Genomic DNA, 19,903 nt, shown 5'->3' on the forward strand with positions numbered 1-19,903 from the left:
ATCTACCATAAAACTTTAATTTGATTTCACTAGTTTAGTTGTAAGATTTACTTAGATATTTTCATTTGTTGGAAGAAAAGTTTGTCACACTTAATGTCACATTGTTCAGGAGTGGACTGAAAGAAAAATGAGACCACATGTTTTTAATAAAGCATCTAGATTTGACTGTGATGCTAATTAAAGAACTCCCTGACACTGATGCTCAGCTTTGCCCATTTATCCCTCTTCCATGTTAATCAGCATCACAGCAGCTAATGGCTGAGACACAACCCCGAGCATGCGACAGCACAGGGACGTGAATAATGAACCTCGCATGTTTATGTTTATCTGAAATGCTAATGTTGTTGTGCTCGTTAACAGTTTTGAATCACAGCGGGGGGTAATTGGCGTGACCCTGAGGTCGCCACAGTTGCCTGCATGTGAGTCAGGTAGAAAAGAAAAAAGACAGCTGATTTGTGCATGATCGTCATGAAACGTACTTAATCAGCGCGCTTATTGCAATCAATCTAATTAGCTATCCACGAGTTTCATTAAGCCGTTGCTGTTGTGTTTTTTTTTTTTTTTTTTGGAGTGTGTACCCTCGCGCCCTGCCTCCCAGATTATGCAGAAAAAGTTACTCCAAATGAGCGTGGCGCAGTCTTGAATACAGAAGAAGGCATCTTGTGCTGTCACCGCTGTTAGATTTGTTAGATGGCACACTTCTGATGCAGAGCCACCTCCGCCCGGTGTCCTTCGCGCGCGCGTGCGTGCGCGCATGTGGCCAGAGAAAGCGACGCTGACGTCAAACGCGAGTGTCAGTCGCTTCCGTCAGGTCATGTCCATCTGCTTATAAGTGAGGAGAATCGGGACATCAGTCATCAGTCATCAGCAGGACATAACAGGTGCGGCCGCGCTCACCCACAACCAGCCAGCAGCGATGCCTCACTCCTTGTCCCCCCTGTGCGTCCTGGGACTCATCGCGCTCTCCTCCGCCTGCTACATCCAGAACTGCCCCCGAGGAGGGAAGCGGGCGCTGCCGGAGGCTGGGACCAGACAGGTGAGGACCATTATGCTTTCTGGGAAGTCATCTGTCTTTGATTTTGTTTTTTGTTTTTTGTTTTTTTTTAATTTTCTTTGGGAGTATTGAGATTGGAAACTTACCAAAGTTGTCTGTGTGCCTATTCTGATATTGTATAAAGTAATCATCTGTGGGAAATCAGGAAAATCTGGTGCCTAGTAATGAAGGCAATGTTAAGTAGGCTGTAAAACATGGGACATTGAATATAGTTGAATGTGAGTTCAGATGTGTGTAAAGAACAACCAGCCAGATTACTTTGTAAGAACAAAAAAAACAATTTAAGTTAAGTAAGACGTGATATATTGAGGACAATGTCATTCAAGAAGATGCTAAATCAAATCAAATCTATTTTGTCACATTTCCTCAGTGGAATTTACAATCTGAGAGACAGCGAGAGACATCTTCTGTCCTTAGACCATTGATTCAAGAGAGGGAAAACTTGTCAAATTAACAAAAAAAAAAAAAACAACCTTTTAACAGTAGGGGGAAAAAAACAGAAGAAATCTGTTTTTAGGAGCATAAAAGTAGATGGGTCAATCATAAAACTGTATATTTGCAATGATTTCTAGTGCAGAGGCGAGCTAAATAAACACATTAGAAATACATATTAACATATACTAAATATTTCCAGCATTTCCTCAAGTTTCATGGCTGTGCTCATGCCCATTATCAGCTTTGTTTGTATATGACAGGGAAGAGTGAATTGAGTATTGCCTGTTCCTGTTGTATACACAAGGATCAGAATAGACAGTGACAAAATGTAATAAAGTAATAACGTTAAAAACAGATAAATAAAAATGTACCTGGTTCATAGCTTCTGGTTAATTCTTGAATCTATCCAATTCCTCCACCAGTGCATGTCGTGTGGCCCCAGAGACAGGGGCCGCTGCTTCGGCCCCAACATCTGCTGCGGGGAGGGCCTCGGCTGTCTGCTGGGCTCCCCGGAAACAGCTCACTGTGTGGAGGAGAACTACCTGCTCACCCCCTGCCAGGCGGGAGGGAGACCCTGTGGCTCTGAAGGAGGACGCTGCGCTGCTTCAGGACTCTGCTGTAACTCAGGTGCAGTTTGGTTTGATTAAGCTTTGCCATGTTTAGACGAGTAAAGAAGTCCTTGTCTGGTTGTTTGTGGGCACAATGAGAATGAAGTTCCTCTCCTGTCCTCCCTCTCAGAGAGCTGCACGGTGGACTCTGACTGCCTCGGGGAGGTTGAGGCCTCAGACCCGTCTGACAGCTCTGTGGGGAGTTCGCCTGCAGAGCTGCTGCTGCGCCTGCTACATGTGGCCACCAGAGGACAGACCGAGTACTGACACTGTCGCCTCTGACTCTCAGGGCCCAGAGGTGCAGAATGAACATCATCCCTGATCCACCATAAGCCTTGAGATTTGAACCCTGAACCAATAAAATGCCAAGTCGAGCTTTCTTCTCTCTTAAATCCCCCACTGTTGTGATTTTTCTGTATCTGTAACGACAGAAAGAAGAGTGAACTTCAACTTTAGCAACTGGCCACTTTTATCCCAATCCTCTGGAAGAGGAGGATCGATAATGGCTTTGCAAAAGTAGAATTCATGCTTTTCCCAGTAAGAAAATGTATATACTAATGCACATACTGTAAACAAAATTGTATTCTATATGAGGGTTCAAAACACGCCTCAGAGCTCCATTTCAAATAAGTTGGTTGTAGCAGAAAACACTGTAAATAAGTTGGAGATTGAAGATTGAAGAGTCAGCCATGTACAACAGCTGAATGACAAAGATAAAGCAGTTATGTCTTGTGTGTCTGAAATATTATTGTATGTTGAAAATGGGAAAAAAATACAGACTGAATCGCTGCCAAAAAAAACCCTTTCCCTTGTCTGCTGTCATTATTACAGATGATTCACTGATAAACCTGTTTATCTGAGTCTGCTTGTGTGCACGTGTGTGTTTGTGAATGAAAACGTGACTGCGAGTGAAAGGGTATGTCTCGTGACCCGATATGTATAGTAACTACTTCTGAGAGATCTGTCATTTCAAGTTGTTTCATCAGTTTCCATTTACTTGATCGCGCCACAAGTTCGTTTGTCTGCCAGCTGAAACTAATGATATTACTGACATGGTGGTCAAGGAGGGTCAACAAAGGGGTTTTAAAAGTGAAGTTATCATTAATTTATTATTATTCACACTTAATACTAATGGGGGGCAGCATATCACTAGAGTAACCGCTAACTGCTGCTGACTGGAGCTGCTGTTAGCTAGTTAGCTCAGTTGGCCGTGCAGCTCTCAGTCAGGAGTTTGGAACAGGACTGGGCTAGCTGGTTAGCATGCTAAACATACTTTGCAACACAATACGTAGAATTCATTGCACGGAATCTATTGTTCCTTCACATACAGTAGATAACTGTGGTTAAATGTTGAATTCTTTCAACGCATATTGTACTTTTAAGGTAGATTCAAGGTGGTTTGTTGCAATTTTTATGGGGGGGTGAGCAAAATGACCAGACCATATTCGACCAGCGGCCATTTTCCTCTGACATCACACTCGAGGTGGGAAGCTCAGATGTTGTTACGACAAATTGTTGTTACTCTCCACTTGATCTGCAACTGTACAGATGATAACTAGTGAAAATCTGAAGGGGTGTTTTTGCCATATTTCACGGTAAAAGAACACATTTGATAAGCCACTTGCTAACGTAAACATTCAACCATTACTGTTTGATTACATCCAGCGCCTTTTACCTCCCGGCTTAAATAAATGTGTCCCAGATGTGCACTGTCACTTTAGAGTTCATTTACAAGGCTTACATTAACTGTAAAGGAACAACACACATTTTGGACACACTCATTAATGCCTGGAGGTGAAACTGGCAGGATGTAGTCAAAAAGTGGCTGCATGCCAACGTTAGCGAATGGCTTATCAAATACATCGTTTCACCTTGAAACAATATAAAATGTTCCCCCTGATTTTCACTTGTGATTATCTCCTCAGCTGCACAGAGCCTCTCACCCTGAGTGTGACACTGTAGGATAATGCCGTGAATGTGAATACAGTCCATGCGTCTCCGCCATTACCTGTACACTAGGATTAGTCTTATAGTTGGAGAACATATAGACAAGCAGACACATCAGTTGTTGCAACATAAATTGACAATGCTTGTGTGGGATAAGACCTTTCATCTTCTTTCAGGTCACATTTTTCTCTGTTGTGCATCGACATGTCCAAAATGCGTAGATGAAAGTCTGTCAGTTTTAATCGTCGCGTTCCTTTTGTGTGTGATGATTGAAGGCTCTTGTTAATGCCAGGACTTCGTGTGATGGCAGATGTCTGTAACGGGTTCCAGATCCAGCTGGAGCAGGAAGCACAACGTCCCACATTTTGACAGTTACCTGTTTGGACTCATTCAGTGCTTGTGTGGCATCTTAATCTTTTGGGAATTTGTTGCGAAACTGACTGAGGCCTCCAGTGTTTCCTATTACTCTGAAAGCCCTCAACTGGTTTATGACTAAATGCATTACAGTTTCATAACACTTTCACTTTCTTTCGTTTCTTTCTTTCTTGGTTTTTTCAGGAGCAACACACCTTTAATGCATAAAGCCAGCAAGTGCAGTCAAACCAGACCACAGCAGCTTGTTTTAAAGAAACAAACAAATCCAGCAGATTTAATTCACAAAGGGGAGGAAACAAAAAAACTTGTCCGAGCCTTGCAGTGCTGCTCAGACAGGAGGCAGACAAAATAAGTCTTGTGATTTGAAGGCTTTACATGGGATCATGTGTTAAGTGTTGCACACACCATACAGAGGCTGTTTTTCATTGGACGGTTTTGACCCGTACCACATCAACAACTTTCCCACATTGAAAAAATAAACATCAGAGAAGTTAGTCTGTTGATGTGCTACCATAAAAATTCCCCCTTGGCGACAGTTTGATGTTTTTGTTGCAATAATTACACTGTATGGTTTGCACGAAAGAGGTTTACAAGCCACACCTGAGAACACAATGAACGTGAGATGTTGTCTTTACTGCTGAGCTGCAGCTTTTGCACAGTTGCATCTTGTCGTCAGATTGGTATCTTTGCCAGTGTGGGATTATTGTGTGCCAGTTAAGCCGTTATCAATAGCAACAATCTTCCGCTCTGCTAATATTTGAGGACTGTGTTGCCAAATCAGATTTCACTGTCGCATTGATAATTAACTTTTGGAGTTAATCGTTCCACAGGTTCATGTCCTTGAACTCAGGTCTTCTGGTCGAATGATTATTCCCATGGTAGTTACTTAATTATCGTGTCTCAAACTCCGGAGGGCCTGAAACCTCCTCTTGTTTGTGTCAGTCTATTATCACTATACTATGTATGCAGCATGCCTCATCTATTGCCTTGAGCTGGAGTGAGCGAAAGGCATGAAACTTGGCCCAATAATAGGAAACGTTTCCCATGAAACCAGAGCCTCATTTTGCCAAATGGGGACGCCAATTATGACCCTAAAAATGCAGTACTGGAAAGGCCACGCCCTGAACACAGTGAATCCAACTGACTCGAAACTGGACATGCAAGTCTAGTGCAATGTGTAGAATAACAGAATATGGTAGTTGAAAAAGAAATGACTGTCATAGATTGATGTTTTGTGTCTCTTTGCTTCAGATTTCAGTTGCACACTTCGATTCCTCCCCACTTTTTCTCTGCCATCAAGGATCTGAAGTGAAATTCATGATTAGCTGTCTGTGTGGTTTGGCCATCAACTAACATGATGAATTCTTGTGTTAAAACCAAGAAAACACTTGCATTGAGTCAGTTTGAATCTGAAGATGAGTTACCTGCGTTCTTTTAATTACATTTATCTAATTTCTCCCATTCCTTTTTACACTGATGCTAATTTGGCATTTAATGGTTAATGGTGACCCATAAAATCTCTCTTTCGTGACTCTGGGTGTGGTCATTTTCAAGCCTCCATTGTCTATCCATCAATCAAATGAGATCCCGGTTAAAGAGTCAGTATTATTAAACCTGTTGAAGCCTGTCTCAGTACACATACCGGTACAGCCCACTCATCACACAGTCACACTCAAAACGAAAGTAAAGACATGAAGACTTTCAGCTCAACGATGGTGAAAGCTGGGGTTGGTAAAACGGAAAAAAAAAAACGTCAAGCCCCAGCTAGATATTACATAGTCCAGCCAGTAAACCCTGCTCCATGTACTCCACTCTCCAAAGCAAATCCCCCCCAAACCATGAGCGCACACTGACAGATTACCGCCGATGGAGTCAGAGTCCTCGCGAGCGGTGGGAAGGAGAGTGTATCGTACCATCCAGTTAGAAGTAGCTACCACATTTCTCATTCACCTGTCAGGAAACAACTAATATTATCACATCGAACATAACCACCCAGCAAGGGCTCAAAGCGTATATTAATCTAACTTACTGGTGTTAGCTAGCAACAGCAGGCTATGGCAACATTAGATATGGCAAAGCTGTTTTGTTTCCCCCAAGTGATTCACTGACAAACATGAGTGTTGTATTGGACTCATGATAATACGATGTTATGCATGCCAGAGCTTCAACGGTGAGAGCATCGTTGACTCTGATGACAAGGAAACGCCAGAGTGAAGGTTGTCATGACGTCAGAGAAGACAACGGGAGGCCAACCAGCATTGTCCAAGGAGGTGGAGGCGGAGGCCGTTGACGTGGGAGGGCGACAGGTCAAGGAGCGGATGTTCAGACGTCGTGTAGAAGCTCTTCAAGCTCAAAGGATTGCGCGTGAGCGGGTATCAAAAGTAGAACGTTACATTTATGCCGAGTAGTTTTTCACAATTTGAATTTGTGTTTTGGTGCAAAACACTAAACACAGTAAGTAGAAAAATGTAAAGTACTTCAAGTCAATAGCATGAATATATACATTTTGAAAATGATAAAAGTCTTTTCTTTACACCTCCAGCATAAACAACCAACCTGTTAAAGTTCTTCTGCTACAGAGGACTCATGACTGATTATAAAAACAGATCAGTGTTGGCCAACAGGTTAGGCTGCTGATGTCGGTGCTGTTTTGGCAGCGATTGTCCCGTAGAAAGAAAAGCACAGTTGAATATCTGCCAGTACATACAGCTTTACAAGGACCTTTAAATATCATATTACTTTACAACATTACTTGTCCAACACCTGTGACTGAAAGGTCATGTCTGCTAAAATGATAACAATTGCAGACAATTGGATGAAGGAAGGATGAAGAACTAAACGTATTTACAGGACATAAAGGTGAATTTCATTGTGTTTATGTTGACATAAAGTGTTTGTGGAGCATATCAATTGTATAGATTCTCTCAAAAACAAGTCAGAACTGTTGCTATCTATTAAAGAAATGATCAAAATAACTGAAGACTGGAGTTTGTTGGGTGATGAGAAGCTTAGGTGGTAAGCAATTATTTGAAAGGGGTTGATGTGTGTGTTGTGTGTTTCCCACAATCTACTGTGGTCAGCTGACAGTCAGATCATGAAATGAAATAAAAGTCTACTTTGTTGAAAAATGTATTACTAATATGTTATAGTCAGGCAGCTAACATGTGACTGCTAGGAACAGCACCTGAAGCATTTTCCTGGTGAAGCTAATGAAACGATGCCATTCCTTTTTGGATTGTGTCCCTGCGAAAGAGCAAACTGATGCACAACCAACTTGATATGAAGGAAGGACACGTGTATATATGGAATTTGTCCATCAAAGTGACATACAGATGCATGAATTAGAGTGGTCTGATCCATGTTGCGATCAAGTTACACTCACCTGTCAGTGAGACTAGCGGAGTGGATACTGGGAAAACATCAGGAAAAGGTTCTGCTGTGAACCATGGGACACAGAAATAGGATACATCAGCACATTTGTAAAACTTCCAGTTCAAAGTCTACATGAATGAACATCACATAGATACCAATGCACACGATGTTCACAGATGTATGCAATCTTCCCCTGACCTCTGAACACTGGACTTGACCTTTCACACATGTAGGACACAAGATTTAGTCCGCCTCTCGCACGCAGCTCGTCTGGCTGATGTCCTAACGATGGCCTGCATGTAAACATCTAAATATGTTTCATATGGCAGTGGTCTATCCTAGATAGCTAATGTTAGCTACAAGCTGACGATATTAATGGTGGGCTAATACATACAAAAATGATAAAAGGAGCTAATGTTAGCTATACTACATAATGCAGCATAATAATACATTTCCAAGCGAAAACCACCCGTCTAATAGGGGACACAGCCAATGTGGCGTCCGTTTTCCGGCCTTCGACTCCATCAGTTGTCCATCCTTGAACAGCCTCTCCCAGCATCGACTCTCGTTTCACCTCCAGCTATCTATCTTCTTTTTATTTTGCAGTCTTTCTTGAGTTTGGTCTTTCTTCTCTTGCTTTGTTTGGCACCGCAAACAGCTGTAGGTACAGCTGCTAATGAAACGTTTGGCTGCACTTTCTCTGCCATTATTACAGGCTCACTCCGTGACAGCTCCAGCAGTGTGTTGAATACACTCCGGTCATGCGCAGTGAGTGATGGGCTGAGTCAGTGCAGGTGGGAAGGGTTGATAGACAGGTATCCATAGTTGTGCATGTGTGTGTGTCGGCAGGCTATATAATGGCAACCGGACATCTTCTCCCCACATTTCCACAGCCATCATGGACCTGAAAGTGACGTTTGTGGTTATCTGTCTGTGTGCTTTGGCCATCACCTCTACTGCAGGTAACTATCATGATTCATTCTCATGTTAAAACCAAGAAAAATGCATTGGGTTTTATCTGAAGATGAGTTATGTACCTTCTTTTAAATACATGTACATTTGGATATTTCTTGGGGGGAGAACAGTTGAGTATGCCTGTTCATATGAATCTATAAAGTTTAAAGAAGTGTGTGCATGTGTTGTAGGGAAAGCAGAGGATCTCATTCCTTTTGTGGTTGCTCTTGTATCTGTTTATTGATTTAATCCAGCTGCTTTGTATTTTTTTTTTCAAACTGAAATTAGAGGGATTGTGTCAAACATGTTCCAGCATGTGACGGGTCTGATTGATTTAACTGGCAGTTTTCTGTCATCCTGCTGTCTCTGTTGCACAATACAAAAAACATCAGTCCTCTTCAGTTCAGCAGTACCCAGCATAGATGTTCAACTCTAGATATTTTTCCTCCCATTTTATCTGTTATTAATGTATCAAATAAGAAGTCAAAATCAAGTCCCAAATAGTTTACTGGGCCCTTGAGGAAAATGTGCCAACTGAAGATGTAATAATGGGAACATTTCCCAGAAAAAAAAAAAAAGTTTATTGGGAGATTTAGATTAGATAAAAACCTCAGGCTATTACAGTCTTCTTCTTGTCTATCCCTATATTCTGTTTTATTTTTGCATTTTTATGTTTCCAATATTGTTAACATGGATCTTTTCTCCCACATTGCAGGCATCCCAAAATGCTGCATCACAACTAAAACGTTCATCCCTGTGCGCCTGCTGCGGAAGGTTCAAAGATACGATGTGCAGAAGGACAGCGGCGCCTGTGACATCGCTGCGCTGATGTGAGTGATGAAGTTAGAAATGCTTCATTTTCTTAGTAAACTGGCCATTACAATGACATTAACTTCTAGGCATAAAGTTAAATTATGGTTCCATATCAAGTATGAATAGTATTTCTTGCTGGTCATTAAAAACTAAAACATTACTTTCTTTCCGTGTTGGTCCACAGATTGCATGTTAAAGGCATGAGCAGGCCGGTTTGTGCTGACCCCCAGATGTTGGACCGCGTGAAATGGCTTTCGAAGAAGATAAAGCCGAACAAGCACAGAACACAATGAAGAGCTGTGCGATGAATATATTTCACAAACATTGTGTGTATCTTGTGTTTCTACAGCTGGTGTTTCAGGAGCTTGTGTCATACAGAAGCCCTTATTATTGTTTCTTTTGTTTTTCGCTGATGATGCAAAATATCAGATCAACTTGTGAAAAGGAGTGACTTGTTACCAGATTTATATAGTGGTGAAAAGTACAGTTTGTGGGTGCTTGTATTGTTCCATTCTATACCCCTTTATACCTTTACTCCACAGTATTTCACAGGGAAATATACTTTATTACAGCTGTTGTTTGGATGTTTCACGATAAGGTTTCAATTAAAAACACCTGATCGTTTATGAAAATATGATGTGTCTCAGATTAAAGTAGACAAGGGAGCACTCAAATCAGATCCACCTGGACTGTTGGACATTAAAGTGCTGCTTACATGTTGGATATTGTGAGCATTGTTTTATTGTGGTATTCGTAAATGGTGTGAACACTTCTTCCACCTTTGCATTAATGCAAAAACGACAAAATAAAATCTCTGTAAAACTTCATTTATGGGTTGTTTTTTTTCATCCATGTCATTTTTAATGTCTGCCTCTTAATTTAGTAGAGGTGATGATTGTTCAGCGTGGCACTGGGCATCAGAGGAGAAGTATGAATATCACGTCAATACTTTTAAGTTTAATTTGTATTTGGTGAAAATGTTTCACATTTGCCAAGTGTTAGTTCTTTGTCATGACAGAGGACTGAAGTATACACATGATATTTTATATGTCTGAGGAATCCATAAATGTTACTTCAGATCTTTATAGACATGAAAGCGAGATTGATGGGAATCTTTCTTGTTCAGTCTTGTCTTGTCCTCTGTTGATGAAAACCCTGACCCGACTCCCTCATCTGTCATGACTAATCCCACAAAAGAGGAGCTGTTGCTCACGGCAAAGCCTGTAAAACCCTCAGGAAAGATGATTTATTTGGTTTCATTCCACAGTGAGCTATCATCTTAAAAATCAGTGGCAGAGAAGTCCAAGTACCGCACTTAAATGCATTTCGAGCAGACATCTTTTACAGAACGCAAACATTTGTCATCTCGAACCTTCTTTGACGTAGTTTGAGTTTTGATCTTTCGCCCAATTGAGGTTGTAAAAATCGTCAACATTTTCTTACTCAAAGTTTTCAAATCAGTACTTTTTTATCCTTAGATAAAATTTTGTAAAAGTTAACCTTGGTGTTGTGAGGATGGATACCTCGGTGTTCCATTTTTAAGTGTTTGCTGCATATAAAACTTAAAAAAATGTGTTGATGGAAAAAAAAAATTCACAAAAAAATCAACTTTCTCTTGAGCGTGCCTTTAGAAAAATCATATGTCCTGTGTTGTAGAGCATCAAAAACAGACACTTATATCACCCAAGACTCAAATAAATGCATTATACTATTAACAAACCCGTTTTTTAGTATCCTGCTGCATGTATTAAGTGACAGTGAGAAAATAAACTTTGCTCAGGCTGAGGTTGTGCACTGATACAGACAAAAGGAACTCTGGCCTCAGGCTGTCTGACGTTGCTGTAGCACTGTGTAGTATTCCAGGTTTCATTCACGAGTTATCATTAGTCAGATGTGTTGGATTTTTGTCTTAATCCCCACTGTGTCCTTGTATGTAATCATGGATTTTGGTGACATCTTATCACAATCCAGAAGCGGCAATGTGAAATTACAGTAAGACCGAGACATACAGTGATACACCAGTTCATTACTTACTACGGTTCACTTACAGTCACAGCCGGGTTAAAGCCTGGGTAGGCTTAGGATGAAATGTAGCTACATGTCGAAAAATCTTGAAATGGAACACTGGAATCACATTTGGTGAAGAAACAAATATTGTGTTAGTTTGCTGGTATGACACAAAGCATTTACTTTGAAATCCATAGCATTTCCACACCTACGGCCATGGTGACAGACAGGCCAACACGTCATCGTACCTGAAGGATTCAACAGGCTGATTGTCTGTGACTCCCGAAACAACGTGAGCATCTTCACCTCACGCTTGCAGTTTGGGAAGCCTTAGGCAACAGAACTACTTTGTTAGGTCTGGGAAAATATTGAGGTTTGGGCTAAATTAACTACATTTTATTATGCAACATTACTTACTGACATACAAATATTACGTACATTACTGAAGTTACCTTGTGGCGAATGTGGCGTCATATAACTCCATTGGCAGGTCAAAATTAGTTATGGTTGACTTTTGGTTGGTGTTTGTGTTAACTCAACATCTGTCCTGTCCGCCTCTCGAAGCAGAGATTGTTGCACTTATTGCCACGTCACCCGACTTCCTCCTTTGCTGCTGTGATAAACGCTACAGCCACCAGAGTCCGGCAGCCTGACAAGAAGTGTACATGTGGGTCAGGGTGGACTGTGGCAGGATTAGGATTTTGGTTAAATGCATTCAAACTAAATTAATATGAAAACAAGTTACTGAGTTGAGTTACTGAGTCTTCCTCAAGCCCTTCCTGTGAGGATATTAAAGATTTACCCGATTATTCCAATAATTAAAGTTCACCACAGTCAACCTGTTTCAAGTGTTTCTTATCACAATCCACAATAACATCTCATTGCCCATCCCTGAGTCAGGCATCAGGCAGTTTTGATTTCTAAAAAAATAATTAATGTTTTAGTTTCGACAGAACACCACCTCCAGCACATCTCTAGCAATCTGAGTCACCTGTGCTCATAAAATCAAGAATTAGCACTTTCTCATATGTGACTACTCGAGTCAGAGCAGGTTTCTCCAGTCAATGAGCCTTTAATGTGTGTTTGCAGCATCCTACGCAATCCACCTTGTCAGAGGCCTGAAGTCAAATCTGAACAGTAAAAATGTCAATCAGGCTCCATGATGTCAGCAAGTTGCCATAACTCATGAGAACATGTCACAGCTGCGCAATATGGAACTCCTGTTGACACTTTCATATGATCATTATTCATCAGTAATTTCACTGTCAGCCAGGGGTGCTTGGCTGTGGCTCATGTTGTCTCAACGGGCAATGCGTTGAAATGCCGATCAAAGACATATCATCGTAGTCAGAAAAAGAACAAATTATTATTTACAACTTTAATGTAAATTGAAAATGGATAGCCTTAAGTGTTCCGGAATAGAGAGCAGGCTTTCACCGACAATGAATCCACTGAAAGATCTTGTGGTTATCTGTCACCTCATCAGCTCAAGAGGTTTTTCTTTCAACTGTGAAGACTCCACAGGTCTGATGTAATAGCGCCCTCTAGTGGAGGACTGATCAGAGTCAGCTTTACTGGCCAGTGTGTGCACTGAAACACAAATCCCACATACTTTACAGGAAGGTAGAAATACCTCATACACTTCATATTAGAGTACAAACATTAACAGGTTGCCTATTGACATTCATATTGGCAGTGCACTGACTCTATTAGTTAACTTAGAGCACTTATTTATGCCTTATTGTCTTCGACCATATTCTGCTTCTACAGGCCGTTAACTAAGAGTTGTCCTTCAAATACCTCCTTATTACTTCTTATTGATAACAAGGCAGGAAACTGTTATACATAGAGAACGATCTTACATGTTTTGCTCATTACAGGCCTTCATCCTTAACAATGATGAAATAAAAATCTTCTCTGTATGTTTTTTCTCTTGTCTTTATTTGAATGTTTGGTATTTTTTAAAGTAGCAGAGAGTAATCAGGTGACATTACTTCATGTTGTGACAGGTTAGATTAGTAGTAATCCTCCCAGTCTGCATATATGCCACTAATCTGCATGTCAATAAGCAACAGGTTAATGATGAATCGGTGTTCGCTTGTGTAAGGTGAAACCAGAAATACAGCCATCAATCAGCTCCTGACTACTGTGGCAAAGTAGCACCACGTTCTGTATGAAGTACTTCCTCCTTACATAGTTTCACTCAGGAAACTGGCTTCAAAATAACACACGATCCTACTCACTTTGTTCGATCTTATCTTCACCTTCAGATGACTTTGCTACAACGCTTGACTCTATAAATACCTCGAGATAGTGAGGGATAATAGTAAAGTAGCTGCTATTTATAAGATGTATACAGGAGATATGCACATTTGCATAGAAATGTGGGTGTGCTTCCTTAAAATGAAGAAGTTTGTCCTCCAAAAGGCAGATCTATAGTTGCAACATACAGAGAGTTACTGTTTACTGAAGCGTGATGACCACTTGTAGCCTAACAATGTTTAACTTGGGATAACAACCAGGCAGTTCTTCAGTCTACAGTGAAGCAGAAATGGGCTGCGCGTTGTCGTAAAAGGAGTAAAACGTCTACTTAAAGAAGCTCTGTAGAGTTTCACTGTAAACACGCTTTCTGTTTTCATCCAAAACACAACATTTGTCTCCCACAGGCCCGACGAATGTGATGAGTGTAGGGAGAGCGCTTGAAAGGTGTAACTAGACTCTATGCAATATTTACCTCCAAAATGTAGTAGAGCAGAAGTATGAAGTAACAGAAAATGAAAAAAAAAAACACTAATGTAAAATTTACTCAAAACTGTAGGTAAAGAGTATGTTTTACAAGTCTCAAGTCACAGGGATCACTACTTCATATGTGAAAGTATGAAGTCTTTTGTGGCTCTGAGAAGCTGCATGTAATCTGGTAAACTGCCTCCAGTGATGGTGGTAATGTTGCATTGTGGGTAATGTAGGTGCAAGGCCTTGATTTGTAAGTCAGAGGATCGAGTATTGAACTCCAGCAACACTGTTGGACAGTTTAAAAAGCAAATGATCAAAATGGAACTTGAACCAGAGGGGTTACCCTTTTTTTTCTTTCTGTTAGAAACCTGACACATACATTACCCACAATACAACGTAGGCAAAGCAAGGCAAATTTATTTGTATAGCACACGTCAGACACAAGGCAACTCAAAGTGCTTTACAGGGGCATTAAAAACTACATTAACAGACAATAAAAACAGGTAGGGCGACATCAACAAACATAACATTATAACAAGTTCAGAAACAGTAAAGTGAGCACAAATAGGACAGTGCAGCTCAAAGCCTTGACATTGGTTCAGTGAAAAGGCTGTAGCAAACAGAAAGGTCTTCAGTCTTGATTTGAAAGAGGTGAGAGTTGAAGCAAACCTGCAGTTTTCTGGGAGTTTTGCAACATAACGGAGCACTGCTTTCTCCATGTTTAGCTTTGACTGCCGGGACTGAAAGCAGACCTGTACCTGATGACCTCAGAGGTCTGGATGGTTCATAACATAGCAGCAGATCAGAAATGTATTCTGGCCTAAACCATTCAGTTCCTTATAAAACTACAGCAGGATTGTGAAATCTACTCTTTGACAGACAGGAAGCCAGTGTACGGATCTAAGAACTGGAGTAGAGTGATCCACTTTGTTTGCTTCTTGTTAGCATCAGTGGAGGCAATTAATCAGTTTACAGCTTTACCTGGTGTTACCCCCTTTTAAAGCACTGCACTTGAGTAAATGTACTTAGTTACATGCCATCACTGAAACTGAATGATCAGTCATCAGAAATAGTTTTAAATGACACATGATCGTATGTGGTCATTGAATCATTGCAAACTGGAATATCAGTATAAGTCATATTAACATATAGGTTTAATTTAAACAAATAATAATAATAAATTGATTTGTTATAATCAGAATCAGAATCAGAAATACTTAGTTAGAGCTGCTCCAAATCAAAAGTCTTAGAAAAGACCAAAGACTATTAAAAAATTATATAGCCTAAGCAAGAACAATAGAAATAGAATAAAAATGTAAGAAATGTACATTCTACTAGAAATATATCTATACACAGTGTCATAATACAAATTATAAAGTAACTTTAATTATAAATAAAGTTACTTTTTCAAATAGATATTTAAAATGAAACAGAGAATGAATGTGGAAAAGTACACTTTGCCTCAATTGTCATGAGCAAATATATTACACTAAATAAATAAATAAATAAAATTATAAACGAATTAATTGTAAAATAATTAAAGTTTAAAGAAACATCTTCTAAAGTTTTTTTTTTATATATAAGCATAAAAAAAGAAAAGAAAGTATCCCAGTGTTGATGTCATGTGACTTCCTGTAAACGAATGACAATTGTGGTTGAGGTCCGCCCACTCTGTGTGCAGCTCGAGCCTCATCGAGAGATTTCACCGAAAACCAGGAACTGCCCCGCCTCAGAGGAACATCTCGCAAAAACTCCGGCAGGTGCTTTGAAGTGCCTCAACATGTCCGCCAAAGTGTGTCCGGAGCCGGCTGAGCACTCCGGGCACCTCCGCTTCCTCTCCGCTGTGTTTTACGCCGGCAGCTCGTTTCTTATCACGGTGGTGAACAAAACCGTGCTGACGGGCTTCAGGTACGTTGTGGCGCTGTCAGACAGAGCGGGTCTCTTAGTGGGGTCAGTGGAGAAGAAGCTCACACACGTAGAAAGAAGACAGTATGGAGTCTCAGTCTGCTGCTGTTTATGTTGTGGTTCTGTGCAGGTTCCCCTCCTACATGTGTCTGGGCATCGGCCAGGTGAGTTGTCCAGGTGTGAGTTTGTATCCCCCATCGCTCTCTCTCTCTCTCTCTCTCTCTCTCTCTCTCTCTCTCTCTCTCTCTCTCTCTCTCTCTCTCTCTCTCTCTCTCTCTCTCTCTCTCACACACACACACACACACACACACACACACTTTCACTGTCACTTTGGTCCTGTCAGATGATCACCACTCTCGTTGTCCTTTACGCTGCCAAACTGAGCAAAACAGTCCAGTTTCAAGACTTTGACCGGAGCATTTTCCTAAAAGTAAGCATCACTCACGTTTCAGATCACATTTAATATCCTTTGACCGTTATAGTGTTTCTAGCCCTTTTTTATGTTCTTGCCAGATTTTCCCTCTTCCTTTGCTGTATGTTGGGAACCATATAACAGGACTGGCCAGCACCAAAAAACTCAGGTATCACCGGTTCATCTCATACAATGAAGCAGATTCTGTCCTGAGGGAATTGCAGCGCTCATTCGTGTTGTCTTTTACAGTTTACCCATGTTCACAGTATTACGGAAATTCACCATATTGATGACAATGATCCTTGAAGTATACATACTTAGGTAAGACATATGTTGGGATCTTCTTTTTGTGTCATGTGGCTCTCTTCAATGGGGAGATTTATTACACGTTTACCAGTTGAACTAAACGAGACAAGAGCTTTTGGCTTCGATCTAAACAGTCTGTGTTCCTTTTTCACCCCAGAAAAACATTTCCAAAACGCCTTGTGTACAGTGTTGTGACCATAGTCCTCGGCGCCATGGTGGCTGCAAGGTATAAATATGTTTATTTAATTCATTTCATTGCAATTGTGGGAGCACCTTCTATGAATCCCATGCATATAATGCATTATGAACATACTTACAATGCATGTTCATGCACATACAGTGCTATATATTCATTGTTATAAGCACTTGTGGATATTTGTAATGTTTTCTAATAATATCTCTAAGTCATTATTACACCAATGTTTATAAAGCAGTCAAAATATTAGTGTATTGGATTACTGTAGTGTTAAATCAGAGTTATATGTATTATATGTTATACGGTTCAATGTGCTTTCACATTGTGCTATTACAATGTGTTATAAAGTAATGAATGTATATTACAACTAGGAGGATTACAATTAAGAAGACTTTTAGTCATCATAGAGTACTTTATAATGTGTTATGATTATTGTTGCAAAGCATTCTTAATATTTATGATTGCTAACAGCATCATATATATACGTTCATAATGCATCATGGACACTGGTAGTGACTACACAGTAGTAGTGACTATATTGCTTATGAAGTTGAACCAAGAGCAGACAGAACACCTGTGCTTTCCCTCCATCTTTCCCCTTTCCCCTAGTTCTGACCTGGCCTTCGACGTGGAGGGATACACTTTCATCCTGCTCAACGATGCCTTCACTGCCGCCAGCAATGTGTACACCAAGAAGAACCTCGGCATCGAGGTAACATTACCTTCACATTCTGTACAAACAGAAGGGATTAGAGCTGTGTTTTACGGCAGTTTCATGGCAGCTCACTTGTCTGTGTGGGTGTGATTACCTGCAGTATGAAGTGCCTCAAGATAAGATACATATAAAGATTGTATTTCAGAGTTAAACCTGTTTTTCCTGGTCCCAAATTTTTTGCGAGAGAGCAACGACCAGACGTTAACTAACAGCTTAAGTATACTAATATTCTAATTATGCTTTCGATCATTATCATGTCACGTGTAAACAGAGATGGAGGATTTAGTTTTGTGTGTTTAAACTTTAAGTAAATAGGACTTTGAACACGCACATCGTTTTCGTGGTAGCGCATGCACACTATACATTAAACAGCAAACTCTAATAGGACGATGGCTGCGTTCACTTTCTGAAGCACTTATTTTAAAATCCCCACCTTTGTATTCTGACAGCTGTTGTTTATAGAAGTAGATGTCTCAAGAGTTAGCATGCAGTCATTTTATCAGGTTTTGTGTTTGTTACATCTCCACAAATTATCTGTGTCTGTTAAATGTTGGTCACAATGTATCTTACATTTTCCTCTTTGTTTTCTTCTAAAGGGCCTCGGAAAATACGGTGTCTTATTTTACAATGCACTAATCATCATCGTCCCCACTGTCTTGGCAAGTGCATATACCGGAGATTTACACAAGGTACTTGCAGGATACGTAAGAATGTTTTATCTTTCGGTAGTATGATTCCCCTTTTCCCAACCACCTTGTATGTTTTGACCCACAGGCAGCTGCATTTGAGGACTGGGTCGAAGCTACATTTATCGTTTGTTTCCTCATGTCGTGCTTCATGGGGTACGTCACTGTAATTCAGTTCACACTGTTCAGTTTAGCAACTCAAAAATCCTTTATTTTCCTCAGTGTTTCAATACTCTTTTTCAGATTTGTGCTGATGTATTCCATAGTTCTGTGCAGCTATTATAACTCAGCACTTACTACTACAGTAGTGGGTGCAATAAAGGTAAGAGCTCGCTGATAAGAAATACTAATTTTAGATTAGAGAGCGCACACTACTTAAAGGTCTAGCCTGCTCGTGGGTCTGGATTTAACATCAGATGGCATGCGATAAACAATCAAATACACTGCAATAAAACACTGCATTTTCAAACAATTATGTATTGTATTATGATGTATTTTCTATTTGTCCAGTTTCCACTAACACGCTGTATTAAACTTGTCTTAAGAATGTTGCAGTAGCCTATATTGGCATCTTTGTGGGTGGAGACTACCTGTTCTCTTGGACCAACTTCCTGGGCCTCAGCATTTGGTAAGAATATATTCTGGGATTATTGTTTTTTTTTCTACTGTTCATATCATAATTTCATAACATGTCAGTATGAACCGTGCCCGGCGACAACTGGGAATTGTTAGATGATCTAGCCACAATGTTTCTTCATACATTCATTTTCAGTTTGTGGGAAAGCTACTCAGAAAACCAAAGTCTTATAAAAAGTGCCCAACTGTTCACATAAACAAAAAAAAATTAAATACACCACTACTTGTGGGAAAGTACAAAGAAGGTCAGCTCTGAATTACACAAAATAAGCAATCATTCATCTCTGAATTCCCCAATAGATACAACCAGAATTGATAAAAAAGTTGGGACACTTTGTAAAACATGAATAGGAGTGAGATCATTTGCTAATACTTTTCAACACATACCAGTATTGAACACAATACAAGTAGACAGCATCCAGACTTTTTTGGAATCAAGCTTGTAACACTTCAGTGATTCTATCTTGTGCTTTGCAGTATGTCCGGCGGACTGGCATACTCATATCTCACCTTTAACACTAAAGCATTGACAAGAATCACTGAAGCGCCGGAGCTGAAGATTGCCATTACAGAAGACTCAACAGTGAAGTACTGACTAAACGGATGCTATTTTAGCATTCACCACTTGGTGGCATTATTCTGCTTCATATTGGAGCATTGTATTGCTTCTACACTAGTATTTTTCATTTAAAATAAATGAAATGTTTTTTCCTGGATGCATTTCTGACACTTTCTCTATTTTTTTTTTA

At 40.2% G+C, this 19,903-nt stretch overlaps 3 protein-coding genes across 3 annotated transcripts; all 3 read left to right on the plus strand.

The window, feature by feature from the left end:
* Positions 1-553: 553 nt before the first annotated feature.
* Positions 554-2,898, plus strand: LOC119019574 (arginine vasopressin). The gene is made up of 3 exons (XM_037098315.1): positions 554-1,036; positions 1,912-2,116; positions 2,228-2,898. The coding sequence occupies exons 1-3, from the start codon at positions 917-919 to the stop codon at positions 2,362-2,364; spliced, it is 462 nt and encodes a 153-aa protein (XP_036954210.1). The 5' UTR covers positions 554-916; the 3' UTR covers positions 2,365-2,898.
* Positions 2,899-8,531: 5,633 nt separating this feature from the next.
* On the plus strand, positions 8,532-10,385 carry ccl27a (chemokine (C-C motif) ligand 27a). Its single transcript, XM_037098620.1, has 3 exons — positions 8,532-8,753; positions 9,461-9,575; positions 9,743-10,385. Exons 1-3 carry the CDS (start codon positions 8,690-8,692, stop codon positions 9,849-9,851), a joined length of 288 nt encoding a protein of 95 aa, XP_036954515.1. The 5' UTR covers positions 8,532-8,689; the 3' UTR covers positions 9,852-10,385.
* Positions 10,386-15,946: 5,561 nt separating this feature from the next.
* Positions 15,947-19,874, plus strand: slc35d2 (solute carrier family 35 member D2). The gene is made up of 12 exons (XM_037099004.1): positions 15,947-16,206; positions 16,334-16,367; positions 16,547-16,633; positions 16,717-16,784; positions 16,865-16,936; positions 17,079-17,147; positions 17,727-17,829; positions 18,429-18,521; positions 18,607-18,674; positions 18,762-18,840; positions 19,064-19,146; positions 19,632-19,874. Exons 1-12 carry the CDS (start codon positions 16,079-16,081, stop codon positions 19,747-19,749), a joined length of 1,002 nt encoding a protein of 333 aa, XP_036954899.1. The 5' UTR covers positions 15,947-16,078; the 3' UTR covers positions 19,750-19,874.
* The last annotated feature ends 29 nt before the right edge of the window (positions 19,875-19,903 follow it).

Source organism: Acanthopagrus latus, chromosome 5 (genome assembly GCF_904848185.1).
Source record: "Acanthopagrus latus isolate v.2019 chromosome 5, fAcaLat1.1, whole genome shotgun sequence".
Classification (NCBI taxonomy): Eukaryota; Metazoa; Chordata; class Actinopteri; order Spariformes; family Sparidae; genus Acanthopagrus; species Acanthopagrus latus.